Source organism: Brachyistius frenatus, unplaced genomic scaffold, assembly GCF_029030835.1.
Source record: "Brachyistius frenatus isolate BFR_SWC_R1_liver_20210118 unplaced genomic scaffold, ASM2903083v1 Contig_45, whole genome shotgun sequence".
NCBI lineage: Eukaryota > Metazoa > Chordata > Actinopteri > Embiotocidae > Brachyistius > Brachyistius frenatus.
In genome coordinates, this window is record NW_027210644.1 from 1,339,361 (window position 1) to 1,358,831 (window position 19,471).

The 19,471-nt window shown below is 37.7% G+C and overlaps 2 protein-coding genes across 3 annotated transcripts in view; one reads left to right on the top strand and one right to left on the bottom strand.

Annotated features, from left to right (window-relative positions):
- Positions 1-243: 243 nt before the first annotated feature.
- Positions 244-9,464, top strand: optc (opticin). Of its 2 annotated transcripts, none has more exons than XM_069703165.1 (7): positions 244-326; positions 3,227-3,443; positions 5,026-5,170; positions 5,281-5,439; positions 5,538-5,740; positions 6,703-6,798; positions 8,028-9,464. In XM_069703165.1, exons 2-7 carry the CDS (start codon positions 3,243-3,245, stop codon positions 8,193-8,195), a joined length of 972 nt encoding a protein of 323 aa, XP_069559266.1. In that variant the 5' UTR covers positions 244-326; positions 3,227-3,242; the 3' UTR covers positions 8,196-9,464. The 2 variants fall into 2 exon arrangements, with proteins under 2 accessions (XP_069559266.1, XP_069559265.1); XM_069703164.1 differs by having other exon boundaries at positions 248-326; positions 3,231-3,443.
- A 2,233-nt stretch (positions 9,465-11,697) lies between these two features.
- LOC138623611 (dihydropyridine-sensitive L-type skeletal muscle calcium channel subunit alpha-1-like) overlaps positions 11,698-19,471 on the bottom strand; it is a 37,753-nt gene continuing 29,979 nt past the window's right edge. The window contains exons 38-42 of the mRNA XM_069703230.1: positions 19,021-19,122; positions 18,073-18,203; positions 16,420-16,530; positions 15,180-15,334; positions 11,698-12,565 (exon numbers count right to left, since the gene is read on the bottom strand). Of these exons, the coding sequence (XP_069559331.1) occupies positions 12,556-12,565; positions 15,180-15,334; positions 16,420-16,530; positions 18,073-18,203; positions 19,021-19,122 (509 nt within the window). The 3' untranslated portion in view covers positions 11,698-12,555. The remainder of the gene's footprint in view (positions 12,566-15,179; positions 15,335-16,419; positions 16,531-18,072; positions 18,204-19,020; positions 19,123-19,471) is intronic.

The following is a 19,471-nucleotide window of genomic DNA, read 5'->3' on the forward strand; positions in this document are numbered from 1 at the left end:
GAAGCTATACAGATGTTCCAAACCTTATGTGTTTCCATCCATGACTGTGTGCGTTTGAATGTTTAACTATAATGGGTACTGGTGACTGCTGAGTACACTTTGAATTCAAGAACTTCACACCCCCCCTCTCTTTCTGCTGCATCATCCCCCTTCTCTACCCTCATAATGAGGCATTGTCTACACGCCATGCTGAGGCTAAGTGAACAACAGGGGCCCGCTGGTACTCTGGCACTAGTCTGAGAAACCCCATTGGATTAAGCAGCAGAGAACGGCAACAGGATCAGAAGAACGAGTGATCTTCATAAATGCACAGCAGAAACAAAGCAGTAAGTTATCTTCACTAATTGTATGTATACGCATTTTGTTTCCTGAAGTTATTCTGTCAGGTAAAAATCTTGTTTACTTATAAATAAAAAAAAAAAACGGTCTGCTTGCAGAGCTGCTCGAGTGTGCAAATGGTCACTTGGGACTCCAGTGACAGTGGTGAGGTTTTGCTCTGGTGGTCAATAAATTGTTGCTGGGTAAAAATGAGAGACCTCAAGATAAAAGAGACCCATTTCACGTTATTTCATATACTGTATTTAAATCAGTTGCAGTGGATGATATAACAGCCACTGTAAATCCTTCATTCTTCCTGTAAGCAGATGGCTTAGTGTTGGCAGAGTAAGGTTAAGAATGGCTCTATTGATTCAGTTGTTCACACAGATTACTTAAAGAACTGTGCCATACGTCCTATATTTGAAAAAAGTAATTTAAGCTTCTTACACATAAATTGCTTTACAATTGTTTTGTGTAGGGTGAGTGATAATGGTCATAATTACTACCATTTAAATGACATTCATGATATAATGAACAGTAAAGCAACACCTCTCTTTTAAAACCCAGAACTGTCCCAACAACTCAGTGCACGCACAGTCCTCTCAGCTTTCAAAGCAAACATTCCTTTGTCATTCTAGGGAGACAGCCAGCACCACTCCTTCAATTCTCTAATCACCAAGCCAGACAGGGCTGCTATTAAAACTCTTAAAGAATCTTTGAAGATAACCAGGTCTAACAAAATGAAGACTTCATAATGCTTCAGTTCTCATTCTCACAACCTCAACCTTTGGAGATAAATGAAGATTGAATCCATTTTAGACCATCAACAGATTGAGTGTATTTAAACCCAAATGATTCAATTTGCGTCAAAATAGTTCTTCAGAGTCGTATGCATATGCATCAACATCAACATCAAACTGGAATCAGCATTCAATTCTTGTGTTTTAGTTTGGCACTATATATGTCAGCTCAGGACGTGTTACATAAGAAATGTTGAGAAGTTACAATATGCTTGATACTGAGACAAAGGTCCTGGTCTGTTAATAAGAATGCCTGATGTTAGGAGGAGCAGATTTTGTAGATTTCGATTAACATATTATGTTTTATGAAATAGATTCCAATTTGTTTGTGTCAACGATGACTCTTCTACACACATTAAAGTTAGTCATGGAGTTCCACAGGGCCCTGTGCTAGGACTAATACTTTTCAGCTTATAAATGCTTTCATTAAGCATTATGATTTTAAATCATTCCATAATTGTCTAACAAACCATGTTTGTGTTCTTTCTGCTCATCTTTCCTCTCTCCATTCTCCCTTCACCCCAACTGAGTGAGGCAGATGGTCGCCCATCCCCGAGTCTGGTTCTGTTAAAAGGGAATTTTTCCTCCCCCATCGTCATTGATGCTTGGTCATGTTCGAATTGTTGAATTATTGGGTTTGTCTCCATGACAATATGTGAGCCCCAAGCCCTATTTAGTAGCTTTTGATCATGTCTCATGATCATAATTTTTCAATTTCATGTCTATATTCATGCTTACATTACTATTTTTGAATTAATTTCCATTGTGCAGATTCACAACACCCTCCCAAAGGATGATTTAAATTCTAATGCAAAAAAAATAATCTCAAATTGTATACAACCAAGCAGCAGGGACAAAGCCCAAATCATTTCCTGGGTGGGTGAGCCCACGGGTGCTTTTTATTATCTATTAACTCTCCGTGCACTACATCACAGGTCCAGACCAACTGCCCTGAAACGTCAGGTCCACCTGGCTGCAACAACAAAATTAAGATTCTTTTTTGAAGTGAGTACATATTTTGATATGAGTAGGCGCAGTATGTTCCATCAATTTGTCTTATCCCAGGAACACTGACAGTCCTTTGTCCATTGATGCACAGATATTTTGAGTGTGTTGAAAATTTATACGATTTCAAATTGCATAAAACCTAATATAGGATAGTCTGAGCCAAAACACACTAGAAAACAGTTCAAAATCACAGCAACAAAAATAATCAAATGCAACGACTCCACTTCCTCTCGTACTGCAGAAAATGTCTTATTGATATTGAAGGCTGCCCTTTACATTAAAGACAATCGGGGCTTTCTTTAGGAAGAGGCAGCAAATAGGACAATTTATTCATAATGGCCCTGAGGCCATGTTGAAATTACACAGATGTCTCCAACTGCAGAAAGAAACTTTTTCCTTACAAACTGCTTTAATTCCACACAGCATTTATTCAACAAGATGCTGAAAACATTGCTCGGAGATTTTGATCCATTTTGACATGAAAGCAGTACACGCTTGCCCATGCCCAAAGTAGCAATGAAGGAGTCAAGCACCTCACAAACAAGACGCAATAAAAATATGATTACTTTATTACCCTTCTCTTTTGTTTAATTTATTCTTTCATATTCTTACAAATCTTCTTATAAATGCAATCATTTATAAATAGATTCTGCAAATTGTATGTGCGTTTAAATCATTTTAATCTTACCTCAATCACCATTGAGGAAACACACGCAAAGTTTGGTTGCATAATTTCAAAGGTGTTAGAAAACTAGATTTATACTCAATATAGTGTTAAGTCACAAAAATGAATTGTAATAAATTGTGTAAAGCAAGAAACTATTTGGAATTTCCTCCCTCAACTCGGCATATAAAAGGCTATCACTGGAATTGCAACATGTATTTCCTTTCTACTGGTGCTAGTACACCATTTAGTTGTTTATTTTGTTGGCTTAATAGAAATAAAATGAAAATATACAGGGTCTCAAAGGTCTGAAAAAATACCAAGAAGATATCCAGTGTTCTAAGTGGTAGCTACGGAACAAAATGAGACACAGTATCAATGAACATGTTGATACTAATACATGAGACATTTTATTTTCCTCTGTTTATGTTGTGAGGTAGTTTGTGCTGAGGATGTCAATGCAGTCTCTGGTGGTTCTTGCCTTGGTTTTGGACTTCCTGGGCCCCTGCCCTGGCATGACAGCTCCTCCAAGTGAGCCAGATGATGACGCTTTTGACATAGAGAGCTACGACCTGACCAGTGAGACAGAGTGGGAGAACCTGGATATCAACGTTTATGAAGACAGTTATAATTATAATGACTTGGACCAAGAGGTAAGAAACTCATAATAGTATGAACTGAGAGAACTCTCTCTCTCTCTCATTTTGTTGTTGGGAAACTATTTTTCCCAGTTTGATTGATTTGTTTTAATCTGCTAATCAGTTCAGCTCTCTACACAGGTAGAGGTCCTACTACATGCCCATAACTGTCTATTTTCCTGTTGTTCATGTGTAATTTAGTGATTGTGTATTCTGGATTAAACAAAATAATTGAAAATATGTGCACAATTTGAGTGTGGGAACAAAAAAGTGATGATTTCTTTAATATTCCTCTGCTTCTTTTTGCTTTCAACAGCCCTTATGGGTCATCATTATGGCCATTTAGTGGCTTTCATGATGGCTTGTTTTTTATTTCCAAAATGTCTGAACTGCAACAGCTGGAGAATCGTTTTAAACAACCTTTAAAACAGAACCATTCAAAATTTAACTGAAACTGTAATATAATCTCCATTTTTATTCTTGTCTTGCCTATCTGACTCAAGGTCAGACTTGCGGTTCTGGGGCACACACACACACACACACACACACACACACACACACACACACACACACACACACACACACACACACACACACACACACACACACACACACACACACACACACACGCTTGGATTGCACTTTCCATGGGCCCACTGCTTGCATTTTAGGCACTGTATCTACATCTCTTTGGGAAAACTGTTAGGGAATGGCTCCACACAAACAAAGCACAGACATCTACATCTACATGAAGAGTCATCTACAGTCAATCTTTTTTAGGCTGGCTTTTTCTTTTTTATTGATTATTCGATTTGAAACCTACCTTTATTTTGGAACAGCTTTTTGTTTTGTTGTTGCAGTCATTGAGCTTCAACTGCCTCCTTCACTGGTATGTTAGTCAGAATTGCAGCTTTTCCTCTTATTCTTTGGTTGTTAGCTAATTAGGACCCGCATTTGGATATGGCCAAATTGCCCTTCAAATTACAATAGATGTGTTTTTGGTAATGTTGTTGTGGCCAAATCTAAAAAAGTAATTCAAATTATATTTACTTCAATTACATGTGGCAATACAGTGAAGGGCAGCTACCTCAAATTTACATAGTGTCAAGATAGGATCAGTCAGGCACCTTTAGTAAGTTGGCAGCTATTTTGATCATAGAGCACTTGTAACTGCATTTCTCACTATTTTCAGACGTTTTACAACCAGGAAATCAAATTAATTAACAGAGAAAATAATCAGCAGATTTATCTGTACTGAAAATAGTCATTAGATACAGTTAGATACAAAACAGTTCAAAAGTGCTCAAAATCCAACGACACTATTAAAACGTATTACGGCATTCAATTTATTTTCAAAAAGGTGACTTTTTACACTTAAAATGTATAATTTCTTTTCAAAATTTCATCTATAAAAAAAAAGCATTCAACCAAATTAAACCTTCAGTTTTCACTCCTTTAATGGTCATTAAAACTAATAATGTTTATTATAATTGTAAAGTATCATATAAGGGTTGTAAAGGCGTCTTTCCCCCTTTTTTCCTGCGATGGAAATCTGATTGGAATTATTCCTCTCTTCCTGGGTGTCCTGTGAGGATAGAGCGAGGTGGATGAAGCACCAGACATCTCACCACTAGCCAAACAGTCCCCAACTCAACACTACGAGGAAGAGGTGACCCTGCCACCAGCTCCTTTCAATCTGGACTTCAAGGGACCAGGCCTCTTTGGCCCTGAGACTGCATTGGGTTGGTCAAAGCATCAGTTGTAATTTAAATTCAACGGTCCTAAATATTTTTGTGTCAGCATGCATATATATATATATATATATGTTAAAACTCTGCCTGTCTGTAAGCAGGTATGCCTACCTGCCTACTGTGTGTGTGTATTGGGGGCAGTGTGTACTGTGATGACATGGGCCTACATCAGATCCCACCCCTGCCCAAAGACACTAGACATTTGTATTGCCGCTTCAACAATATCCGACATGTCAAGAACACAGACTTTATCAATCTCGGTGAGAAAATCCCTCTGGACATTTTCAAAACAACTGTAAACTCACAGGTACTTGCCTATCATGGTTAATATGATTTGATTTTTTTTTTTTTTTATCAGATAAACTTAAGTCCATTGATCTCACTGGGAATCAGATCTCAGGGATGGATGAGGATGTGTTTCAGTCTCTGCCACAGCTCCAGGAATTACTGTTGGCTGATAACAACCTGCAGATGATGCCCGAGCTGCCAATCACCATGAAACGCATTGATCTACGTAACAACAGGCTGAGCAGTCAGGGGGTCCATTCTGAGGGATTCAAGGTAAATATTCTGCATTTATGCACAGCATGAACAAAAGATAATACAGATATTTTTGATAGAAATTTTCATTGGGACAACAATGATTTCACACACACAAAGAACTTTTCTCAAGCACTACGACTAAACCTTTAAAAACAGCAATACTGTATACACATGAGGGGTTTTGTGCCTCTGGAGGAGCTTTGTCAGGTCTGCGACAAAAATGAAACTGATGATTTGATGAAACGATTTACCAAAAGGTAAAATTACTGGAACTTTTGTAAGACTTTCAACCATATTTCACAGCCTTGATGTGCAGAGATCATGCTGTTTGGTAAATTATATATTTGGCTTTTGAGAGTTCCCAATTTAAAAAAAACAAAAACCATTATTTCACTGCACTAACTTTATGTTGCAATTACATAATACAGTTTCAATAATGTGACAGAAAACCACAATTACAACAGAAACTGGCTACATTGATTTCCTTATCCTCACAATGTTTGAAAAAGGCATGACACACAATACATTATTTATTAATGCCACATTTTTTAAAAGCAAGTTCTTCCATCTAGTAAAGGATTAGAATAATCTCTTCTCAGTGGCACACACATTCTAACAGTAATCCTGCACTCACGAGGTTTTGGAAAACAATAGAAGGCGGAAAATAGTGTTACCCAATTGCATCAGACAGGAGCAGGCTATTTTACTTCTACTCAACAATGCATCTATGTATCTGTGGATATGGACATCGTATATCACAGATGGATGTTTCAGGGGGCTGCTGACCTTTAAGCCATACTGATTAATTATGCTTCCTTAAACAATGAGCACATAATGGCAAATGAGGCACACATTTTATGCAGTGAATTCAGTTTGTTCTAGAGCTACATAGTTTATATTCAGTAATGATAGGGCTCCCTCTTGTGGATATTATAGTTTTACTTTGTGATGATATGAGTGTTTCTTTCTCCTCCGTGCAGGATATGAGCCAGTTGGAATTCCTTTATCTGTCGAACAATAACCTGGATTACATCCCTACACCACTTCCACTCAGCCTGAAAGTGTTACATCTTCAGGTAGAAGCATATCCATGTCCTTATTGCCTCAAAATACAAATTTAACATTGCAGCTAATTGCCGGGTTAATGATACATGAATTACGAGCAAAAGTAGAAAACTTAAAAGCCACTTAAAACAGTAGACTGATGTGACAGAGAGTTGCCACTTGTCTTGGACAAATATGGCCACATTCTTTTAGCAGTTTGCACGCCAATGCATCCTCGGCCACATTGAAGGACCACCTGTTTAACTGACAATCTGGTGCGACATATCTTTGCCGCATCAATGCAAGGTGTTAACAATCCCACAAGAAGTTAAAAGCCTGGGAAACCCAAGAAGTCCGTTACAACAGTAGAAGCCTTTGCCATGAGAGGTTGCCTTTCGAAGAAAGTTGCAAGTTGCTTTTAGATGGTGCCTATATTGACCGTGACCTGGATGACTGAGAATCTTCACATACAGTAAAAATTCACTTAACAGCATTACAAAAGTGGCGAGTGAAATTACTGGAGTAAGTCAGTTGTGAAAACATAGGGCTAATGGATCCAAAACACAGTTCGCTGTTATGAACGGCCTCAAGATATGTGGCTTTCAGTGTGGTTGCAGAGTCAGATACCTGGTTGAGTACTTTAGTGGCTTAAATCTAACAAAAACACTAAACACAACGCCCACACCCCGCTTTATGTTGTTCTGTGTCCAAACTACCCACCTTGCATAACTTCTATTCAGTATAAAAGAGTGACACTGATTTGTAAAAATGCTTCCAGTGAACTAGCACCAGATTACATTTTTCTTTTGGTGGTCAAGAGAGAAAATCAGCTGGTGGTCCAAATTGACCAGATTTCTCTAACAATGACGGCATTGCTTATGTATCAAGATCATTTTGATAACTAAGGTATTTTAACTTGAGCAAGCACAAATTTTATGTATCACAATATTGTTGATAACTAACGTCGGTTAACTTGATTAAACACCAATACAGTATATGGAGCAATATATAACATGCAAGCACAAAAAATAAATTAAAGGCTTTAAAAATATATTTGAGGTCAATATATCTATAAAAGATAGGTCCACAGCATTGTGTAATTACTCAGGTATCACTATATGGTTAAATTGTATTTTTGTGGTGAATAGTTCTAAAGGAAAAATCATTCTATACAGTTACGCTAAATGAATATTGAATAAACTGCAGAGAGTCAACACAAACTGTCCACAATTATTTAATAACTTTCTTCTACCCTTATTAGAATAACAAAATCCAGTTTCTGCACGAGGACACCTTCTGTAACCTCAATGATCTCAACTTCATCCGCCGTAACCTGGAGGATATACGTCTGGATGGAAACCCCCTGAACATCAACCTGTTTGCCAAGGCCTATGTCTGCCTGCCACGCATTCCCGTAGGGAATAACTGAGAGCTGCCAGACACCTTAGTTCAGGTTACATTCAATAGAACAAATATAAGAATATAAACCTTTGACTTGCAATATCTGTTTTGTGTGTATACTAGCATTGTGGAATTATTGAATATTCAATACCAGCTTTCAAGACAAAAATCACAGATGCTTTGTAATAGAAGACACATCATTTAAAATAAAATAAAATAATGAGACATGCAATGTATGACTCCTTTGACTTATAAAGCTGTATACGGTTAACATTAGCAAACTGTTAGCAAAGAGTTACCAAACTGTTTTATGCATCCAGCTGTAAGAGAAAAATACAAATGTTTTTGTAGTCGTGCCTATGCCTACCTGATAAACAAATTAGTGGTTAGGTACTTAACTACCTTTGTCAGCTTGCTGTTTACTTGTGTACACTATTGTGGATGTATTGACAGTTTTCCACAGAAACAGCTTTCTGCTGCAAATTAGGTTCATAAGTGCAGTTTGTGTGCCTAAAAACAAAAACAAAGAGCTGACAGACTCTGGGTTCATTCCTATACGTAAACCCCCTCTGAAATGCTGTACACCTGACACACTTAATGGTCATCATTATTTTTCATCACTTTGTTTATTGTGTGTGTTAAACAGAAGGCACAAAAACAGATTTATTCTGAATAGAATAATCAAAGGGGGATATGTTGGCAGGTGATGCATTCAATGCTATACAGTTATGTCCAGTTAATGCAGAACAGCAGTGTGCGATTTGAGACAACACTCCCCTGTCAAAATTCAACACAGCCATATTCATTGATTAATTGTTTGGATACACAATTTGATTAGTGGAGCTGTACTTATTATGGCAATGTGGTAAAAGAGAGAATTAGTTCTGGCCACTTAACCTCGTGACCCTTGGCTGTTTTACGTGGTGACTCGGTTTCCTCTTTATTTATAGGCTTATGGCATAGTCTTCATGTCACAGCTTCTTCATGTCAAGTATATCATATATTGTTCTTCTCTTGTCTTGAATATGTTTGCTTACTCGGAAAAAATATGACTTGGCAGGTCATTTAACAGTGACATATACCAATGACCTGCCAAATGGATGATATGCCAAGGGTCATTTTCCAGAACATTTTTTGTGAAAAAAATTGAATTGTTCTTTTGGCTGAAGGTTTTCAACACAAAAGACATCTGTATTTGAAAGGATAGGTACACATTTAGAGAAATACTAAATTAGAATTGTGTTAACAGAAGATTCTGACACTGAAAATGCTTTTATAATATACAAATGACATAAAACACTTTTGCATGGATTTTGTCTTGCTTGTGTTTTTTTTTTATTTTTATTTGGGGAGAATGCAATAACTGCAGAAAACATATTCAGACCTTTTCACTTTTTGCACATGGTTTTTAGTATTTTTTTTGCAAATGTATTAAAACTCAAAAACATATTTTTTTAACTTACAAAATGTTCCATTCACCTATCATCTATACCCACTTTATCCTGAACAGGGCAACAGGAGGGCTGGAGCCTATCCCAGGTGACCCTTGAGTGAAGGCAGGGCACACCCTAGACAGGTCGCCAGTTCTACAAAATTATTTCGACCCTGATTCAGTACTTTGTACAGCACAGGCCCCTTTAGCGCCGAGTCTTTTTGGGCAAGAAGAGAAGCTTTTAACTCCTGGATTTGGACAACTATTCCTTTTCTTCCTGGTAACCTTTCTCAGATTGAATGGAAAGTGTCTGTTCACTGCCACCTTCAGTTCTTGTCAGAGATGATCTAAAGACAGTCACAGACTCTTCCTGAAATCAGACTAGAATTGTATGTATGCTTTAATTCACTGTTGTGCAAAATGCTGAATAATTGTCCCAGTGTTAGGTCACATGCACACTAGAGCAGGTTTTATTAAAGGGCCATTCTTTGGCTGTGTTGATTTCCCTTTCAATGTAATGGACTCCCATGGCAGGATGCTACCACAAACATGTTTCACCAGAAGGATAGTACAATTATGTCAAAGAGTGAGTACATCACCTTCAAAAATGTTGCCCTTTTTTTTTTTTTTTTTAACATATTGGACAAGCAAACATGTTGCCATCGTTGAAACAATTTCTACTGAGGTATCAATTGACCTTTTATAGTCATTTTCATAATGCAAATTAATTAAAAAAACAAATAGAATAAAGCAAGCATATCCCTAGATTTATTAAACCTTCATATCCATGAAATTACATTAAGGGGTTCCACATAAGGTGGCAATAATTAGAGTGCCACGTGAAACCTCTTCCATTTAAACCTCTGTAATCTAGAGTCAGTCTTTGCGTTTTCTTTCTTTTTTTCTGGCAAAAGGACAGCCTGCCGTTGCAAATTCGGCCCAAGAGCCGACCATTTGATGCCAAAGAAGTGTGGCGAATTGAATTGTACAATCTGCAGTTAACTTTTACAGCTATTGATGTCAAAGGGCATGCATCTACAATGAAAGAAAGAAAGAAATTGCACAAATTCGAACTGCGAGGGAGACATGCCATGGAAAAGGATTTGCTCTCCAAAAGGAATACTTCAGCAAAACTAGTTTGGCAATGAAAATACAGGGGGAGACCAGAGCTCTCATTTGTAAAGCAGTGCGTAGGATGCAAAAGCCCAAATTGGCATGAGCCGAAAAAAACAATCGGATTTATAAAAACAAGTGTTTCCTTTATTACACAGTCTACCCGGTAATGTGCACAGGAAGTTTAACCTCATATCCAATTAAACCATAACTGGTCAATGCAAAGCTTCTAATAAATGTCAATGCATATCTCACTCTCTGTACCCACCAGAGGGTCCTCCGTGTGTCTCTCTCTCTCTGTTTCTTCGTCCAGTCCCTGTGTCACTCTCTATTCTCATTGATGGTCTCTTGTGTTTCTATTTGTGTCATTCCCTGTGTCATTTCCTGTGTCCACCCACTAGAGGTCCCCAGTCTGTTGTGCATGGTCAGTCTCCTGCCTGCACTTCCCCTGTTGATTTCATTTCATTTTAACACAGTATTCTACATAAAACAGCGAGCCTCAGTAAGCTATCAATTAGTCCCCTCTTCCACAGTACCTATGGTGTATTTTGATAGGCAGCATACAAATATCATTATTTACCTTTTCTGAACACATTAAGCTTTGGTACACACTTTTGACATCGTATCGGTATCAGTGATACCAGCCCCGGTTTATTTGGTATCGGATCCAAAAGGATACCTTTGGTATCGCACATCAGTACTTTTTATCTCTGCTCGCCGCTGCTGCCGCCTGCTCTTGTGTGCTTTCCAGGCCAGACATAGTTTAACTCAAATAAGCCAGTTATTGTGGTTTCATAGCCCATAGCTAAACAGTTTGGTTTTAGTCACATTGCAAGTAAGCAAATAGCTGGAAAACAGTGTAGCATCTGGCACCTGTGTAATGACAGATATTGCATTCAACTGGTTGTGGTAGTATTATAGTTTTACATGTAGGCCTATAAAAAAAAAAGCACTTGTCTAGTGAAAAACTACTTTGGGGCAGTACTTTGTTGTTATATGCTTTATTTGAGAGGTCAGCAGGGTCAATCGTCAAAGGCAACGTCAAATTATGAATTATTCTGGGATGAAATGAGAAGGGGGCATGAAAAAAAAATATGGACAAACAAATTTTAGTCATATTATTGTCCTATTCCAGGTAGTATGTATAATGTGGTCACAGGATTCCACAAGAAAATCCTCACACAGTATACAGTATATGTTATCTGACAATAAGTACCCAGCTGTGAAGTGTGTGTGCAGAGGGTGAGGTCATCTTTTATGAGAAAATGTGAATCCACAATTTGAACCATGAACATTATGAAGACATAGGAACAGAATGATGAATGCACACCTGTTTGTCTTGCATAGATAATGTCATTGTCCTCTCTTAATAACAACTAGTTTGACCTTTGAAAGTATGTTCTGTATTATAAAAATAGTTTTAACAGAGCCTGACTGATTTATTATTTGGCAAATTGTATTAGCTCATATTGGCCTATCACAAATATTTAGGGGTATGGTTGTATACGTTGTCTGATCTTTTAATTACAGAACATACCACAACACAGGTGAAACTTAAAAATAAAAATACCATTTCAATACAACTACTGTTCATTACATGTGTTAGCACTTAATGTTAATGTTTAACATTGGCTATTATGGCTTGAATTTCTCCTCCAGGTCCCAAGCCTACTTCTCCACACTCTGTAAGGTGGGTTGACAGCCATGGCAGCTTCTTTCATCACAGTCCATCTTTGCATAGGTTGAAAAGTTCCTGCTGTCTTGAGTTTGCTGAAGTTGAAGGTCAGTGTTTGGAAGTGCTCTCAGACATCAATTGTCAAAGGCCAATTCTTCCAAATTACTGTTAATATTGGCTGTATAAAGAAAGAAAAGAATGAACAGTAATGCAAATCTTAGTTTCAGGAAAGCATGCTGACTTGTTTTGGACCAATAACGCTGTTGTCATATTTATCATAAAATGTTATGACAGTATTTTTTCACCCTTTTATTTGGACTGATAGCAGACTGGACGCTACAGTGACTCACTATTCCATTTGGTGGTACAAAGTGGCCAGAAAGCAAGCTGGGGCTAAATTGTGAGCATGCTAATTTCAGTAGATATCTGTCATCTTCGACAAAAACTTAACACTGCTATTTCGTCACATTCTGTGGGTAAATTTTTGTTAATCTTTGAATGTTTTAAACTAAATATATTGGAGAATGCCTCATTAGTGTGGCTCCTTTAATCTTAATGACATTCTCCCATCTCTGTAATAAAAGGTTATAATCAGTGTTAAGAAATGCATTAAGATCTAACAGGACAAGTATAGAGATGAGTCCTTTGTCTGAGGCAATGGGAAGATCATTAGTAACTTTCATCTCTGCTATTCCTGTGCTAAGATGGACTCAATGAAAATTACAGTGACCTTAAAAGCCTGTGGTATGTAACCTTTTAAAATAGATTAATTAGATCTAATATGAAAGTATTAATTAAGGATAGAACATCCTTGGGCATTCTAGTTGGGATGGGTTCTAAAGACATATTGAGGGCTTGGATAAAATATATTTGTTAAAGCTAGTTTAAGAGAGCTGTAAAATAGAGAAGTAATCCAAATTTAAAATCGGGTCTTACAGACATTTCAAAAGGTACTGTACTTGACAATATACCTATAGCAGCTGTTGGAATGTGATGAATTATGTCCACAACAACCTTTACAATTTGATAGTAAAGAAGTTGTTAAAGTCATTACTACAAAGAGTAAAAAGTGCTTTGTCAGCCTGGCAACACTCCTGAAAATAAACCCTTGGTTGTTGTTGTTTTACTCTTTTAATGATGAATAATATGTAGTTTGGCCATTATGGGGGAATTTTTTTTTAGGTTTGATCTTTCAGGGCGAAGGATATTTTTTTCTAAATTTCCTTTCCAGCTTTTGCAATTCAAGACCACATTTACGAATTGTACCAAGGAGCTAGCCTCCTCTGTTTTATTACTTTCTTTTTCGAAGGGGCAACAGTGTATAGTGTTGTACAAAGTGAGGCTGCAGCACCATCAACAAGATAATCCACAGGTGTAGGAGTAAAATTGAGGTAGTTGCCTTCTACCATATTGAAACATGGCACTGAAGTAAATAATAATGGGATTATTATTCTTAGCATTATCAGATTGATATCTATTTTCATGTCTATGCCATGTGTTAGAACAAGGTCGAGGGTGTGACCAAAAGAGTGATTAGGTTTATTTACATTTTAAGAAAACCAATGGAGTATAATACTGAGGTAAATGCAGTTCTGAGGTTGTCATTGTCATATCAGCGTGGATATTTAAGTCATTCACTGTAATCACTTAATCTAAACTAAGCATTAGATCAGATAAAAAAAAGTCAGATAATTCAGATAGAAACTCTGAGTAAGGCGCAAATGGGCAATAAACAAGTACAAATAACCCCTTTTTGTGTGCTTTTCCAGTTTGGGCGTGGGATGCTGAGAGTAAGGCTTTCAAATGAGTTATAGCTATGTTTAGGTCTTGAGTCGATTCATAAGTTTGAGTGGAAGACTGAAGCCACACCTCATCTGTCTGTGCTTTGAATGTTTCATTGAGACTGACACATTCCTCCTGCTACAACAGGGTTAATGTAAGATTAAAAAAAAAAAAATCAACTTGCTGCTCAGTTATCAAATCATCTACTAAAAGAGATTCAGATAAAGCACATGTAGTATTTAATAGTCCACATCTTTTATCCTGTTCTGTTTAAATGACACGTAAGTATGTCAGCAGTAGGTTTTATTCAAATTTAAGAGGTTATACCACAGGTTGATATGCAGAATAGTCAGATGCAAAGCTGACACAGTATACATTGTTGATGTTGACAGTACACGATCAGCATGACTTTGTCCTGAGTTGGTCACCTTGCTATTTTCAGACAGATCCAGAATGATGTGCTCATATTTTTTTTCTTCTCTAAATACTTATATGACTTTAAAAGAAAGCATTAAGAACACTTAAATTCAGTGTTGCTTAAGCCATGCAATTATCTCAATGTCGAGCATTTGATAGCTATATGCGAACTGCTTTGTATCGTCAAGACAATAAGGGGTAAATACAGGACCTAATCTGTAGTCAGGGAGGTGTAGAAAAAGCATTTCTTGTGAAATGTTGCTGCAGGAAATACTTTTACAGTGTTGCAAGTTCAGCAGCACAAATCACTTTCTAATGCACACTGAACTGTGGCTGAGGTCATTTACCTCGCTCGTATGACTGAACAATTGCTGGATTTAAAAACTGCAGTCTTGGGTGGTAATTTACAATAGAGTTGGTGAATAGTTTTTAAAACAGCCTGATCCTGCCAAAAGGTGTATTATGTTCAGATCTAACAACATCATTCATTAACACACTCATGAACTGATGCCCAATAGACAGATACAGCACAGTGATGTGGTAAACTTGACAATTCAGCAAAACATACATAATATATCTACACATAAGCAAACCTGTGACTTATGTCGCTGTTGGGGATATTTATATTGTTGTCGATGACTCCCTCTGCCATCTTCAGAGGGCGCTGGCTAGTGGCCTGGCTAGCATTGGCTAGGTCACTTTCTTCAGCAAAAGGGTCAGAGTGGTTTCCAAACAGGCTACCTCGTCTCTGTGGTAAAGAAAATAGCAGTTATTGTGGGCAATTTTCATACTTGACATATATCTCCTATATGTCAATACAAAACAATGCGTGTGGACTGACACACAATTTAGCCACAACGTATTGACCACAGATAAAGTGAATAACATCCACAACAACAGCACATGTCAAAGTCAGATATATTAGACGGTAAGTGAACACTTGTCTCTCACAGTCAACAAGTTGGATGTAGGAAAAATGGGTAGGTGAGTGACTTTGGCAAAGGCCAAATCGTGATTGCCACATTACAGACTCAGAGAGTTTCAAAATGAGCAAGGCTTGTGTGTTGCTCTCACCTGGCCGTGGTGAGTATCTATTAGAGTAAAACTCGCAAATTACACGATGGGGACGACAGAATAATATGCAGAGGTTTTGGCTCATCAGTATATAAGTGTTACACATTTTTTGTTGCTCCTCATGAGTTAAATTTTTTCGAAAATAAGTTACAAAAAAATATTTTTTTTAAGGTTATTGTATGACAGACAACAATGAATTTTAAATTTTGAGAGAAGATAAAGATAAATATATTAAGGCCATTATTGTTAATTTGTTATTGAAAAGACAGATATCGTGGTATAATTACAGCCTATTTAAGTGGTTTCCTACCGTGGTGTGTCCATTTATTGTCAAACCATAACGACTCTAAAACACACCCCTTTATTTTTGTTATAGAGAACTATAATAGTACTATTTTTTTGAATGTTGTTCAAAGATTCTAGTGTTATCCAAAGGCAGCTAGTCTAGCTTGAAGTTCTTGAAAACTAACCTCTCATTCCAAAGCACTTGACACTTAATTTTACCATGTCCTGGATGAATGACCATCAACACAAATATTTTGTTCACTGACGTTTTCATAAAACAAAATTCACACTCAACTTTCAAAATATCGTAGCTGAGTTGGGAGTAAATTGGAAATGGATATGGTGCTGTTCAATGCTGACAGCAAGTTTATTTTCATTGTTTTTTTTTTTTAGACAAGCTCTCCAAAACTACTGTTTAAATAGACACAGGGGAAGTTGTTTGGCTTTAATACTCTTTCCATCCTGTCTCGTTACCCTCAAAAGGCCGTCCACTCCTTGGCCCATGTCATCATCAGTGATAAGTTCTCCAGAGATCGCCCTATGGAGCTCTGGAGCTGCCTCCTCCTCAATGTTCCTCAGTCCTGCCTGATTGACATAGAAATAATTGTTAAAGAAGCAAGGGAATAAAAATGTGGTCTCACACAGCAGCAGTAATAACAGCATAACCATCCAGCCAACCATTCATCTTCTGTCACTACCCAAAGCCATGGTACGTTCTACGTTTCGACCCAAAGGTGAGGATACGATTGTAGATCGACTGGTAAATCGAAAGCCTCGCCTTTCAGTTCAGCTCCCTCTCAAACAAAATGTTCCAGTGCAACACCTTCTTTAATCCGTCTGTCAATTTCCCACTCTATCCTAACCTCACTCGTGAACAAGACCCACAGTTATTTAAATTCCTTCACTTGAGACAGGCACTCTGTCCCAACCCAGACGGAGCAATCCATTGTTTTCAGGCAAAGAACCATGGCCTCATACAGACTTGCTGCCCAGCCGCTTCACATTTGGTTGCAAACTGCCCTGGCACATGCGGCATATCACGGTCTAATGAAGCCAACTCCCACACTGTTGCAGAACCACTCCACAAAGCCCATGTTGACTGAATGGCCAACCATGATCCCTCAAATAACCTTGCGAGGGTACAGAGTTGGTCCACTGTTCCTTGGCCATTAGAGAGTCCACATCCTGAATCTGAGGTTTGACAATTGGCCAAAGCCCCCTTTTTAGCTATTATTACACTCTTCTATGATTTGCAAATCTGCAATTGCAATTACTATATACTGTATGTCTGGATATTTTTTTTAAATAATTGTGGCGATGTTGCAATTGTACAGGTTCTGGTTTTGCCCTGTGAAACCACTGTTCCTCAATACTCAAAAGTGGTGTACTGGCTGTCGGACAAATCCTGAGGGATCGAGAGTTGCAATGGGCTAGTGGGCTATCAAAGATTCCATAAAGCTTCTGACTGCCCCCTCTGTCATTGTACCAGTCCTCTCTGTGTTCCTGTCATTCAGGGTGCACATGATGCTGCGTGTGATCCAGTCCCAGGAGATAAATCCGTGGGTCAATTTCTTTCCAACTACATCTCTGGGGCTCCATACTGACTGCTTACTGTACTATGTTTCATCACTATTGAGTTTACTACCAACATTTACTGGATTTTTTTTTAAGTTGGCCAAATACCCTATGTCACAATGTTAATGGCAGTGAAATAATCACCTTGTGATACGGATCTGTTTCAAAATGTAATGGTTTCTTTTCTGGCCGATGCGACACTATAATTTTAATGAAAACATATACAAAAACAAAACACCCTTGACAGAAAAAGAACAGCCTTATAAAAATTGAGTCACAGACAATAATGTTACTGATCCTACGTAAAAAAAATCTGAACCGAAACTCTTTCAAAATTGATGTAACAGAAATGAAGTACAACAAATGTTACACCCATTTTAGCCAGTTCATTACATGTAACACGCTTGGCAACCTTTAAAAATTGCGCTGTTTGTGTTTTGATAAAGGATTTGACCTGTTCCCCATAAAGAGATCTATAGGCAGGAAATTATGCATTGACTTGAGAGCAATTAGGAATAAAATCATTATTATAATTAACCATTAAGTGCTTACCTGTATCTCATGGGTAGCACTTTTGTTGGTGGGGCGAAATCCATAGTACTCTTCTTGTCTCTTCTTCAGTTTCCTAAAATAATCCTGAATTAGGAAGGTGGCATAGAACTTCCCCACTGTCACCTCATCATCTGTAAAACAAATTAAAACAAATAAAATGCATGTTAAGTGTGGAAACACCATAACAGGAGCATACTACAAAAATGTATGTTTGTATTTTAAATGTTATCATTATGTATATGAAAAAAAAACAATAGTTATACACATGGCAGCAGTAAACGGCAGTACATATACTGTAACTGTTGTGTTCACTGACTATAACTTTGGACTCATTTCAACAGCAAATACTTTGTTTACTTGTCTTTAATAGATTGCTTTGAAGGGCATTTTATGCCTTTATTTGATAATATTGATACAGACTGACGTAGTACATACAATATAGTAGTAACGATCTAATATGCTTGTGTGGGCCAAGTCTGCCAAACAACTGTGACTGCTCTATTCATTCAGCGTAGAGATGTTTTATCGTTTCACAGATTCATGCAGTTTGTGGGTGTCTCCACGCAAACTTGCTCGTGTGGCTCATGCAGTTGAAATGCTGCTAAATGTAAAGGGGCTTGATTGAAGTGTATCTAGCATCACAGATCAGAGGGTATGGTAGCATACATTTCTGCTTTGTCTTTTTGCCTGACAGAAAGTGAACTAAAGTTATGACATAATGCTACTTTATTCAGAGTTTTTATTTATTTCTGAGGAAAACCATCTGTGGTTGAAACATTGTCAAGCCCACTGGGGATTAAAGAAGAACTGAGCATATTAGAACAACGTGCAGGTAATCGTTGTGCCTTGTTTGTGCAGCTTGTTGTTACCCAGCACCTTCAAAATCTATTGATGTGTTTGTGCCTCCTGATGATAACCTCTCCCCCCCTAGGCCTCAATAAAACTGACCTCCTATAGGTGGGATGACTTGATCCAATAGTTTCATACTGGTGCGCTTCCAGATCTTCTTGATAATTCCCCTCAGCTCCTCGTTGGCTTGTTCAAAATTACCTGAGGAACAGAAGAATAACAAGGCAAAGAAAAAAAGAATTCAATCAAAAGAGAAACATGACACTAAATGACATTATCTGTTGATAAGAAAAAATGTTGCTCCTGCAATACTGTCCCAGCCACTCAGAAATGAGACTCCTAGTCTGCTGCTAAATGGCTGCCAGACAATTTCCAGCCACAGGGAGTCCCCCCTCTCCTCCTCCTGGGCCATATCTAATTTCCACTCTAAACAAGCCTATTGATTCAGTTGCAGGGTGTCACCATGAGATGGTGCTTCTTTCACAAAAACCTGCTCACACATAAACATAAGTGCAATGGCTCTAAACTAATCTCTGAACTAAGAAGGAGT

Excerpts from the sequence above, each read along its gene's own strand:
- optc (XM_069703164.1), top strand. The coding sequence starts at position 306 with ATGCACAGCAGAAACAAAGCA. Across the intron at positions 5,440-5,537 it reads CACAGACTTTATCAATCTCG|ATAAACTTAAGTCCATTGAT; the intron begins GTGAGAAAATCC and ends TTTTTTTATCAG. Across the intron at positions 5,741-6,702 it reads TCCATTCTGAGGGATTCAAG|GATATGAGCCAGTTGGAATT; the intron begins GTAAATATTCTG and ends TCCTCCGTGCAG.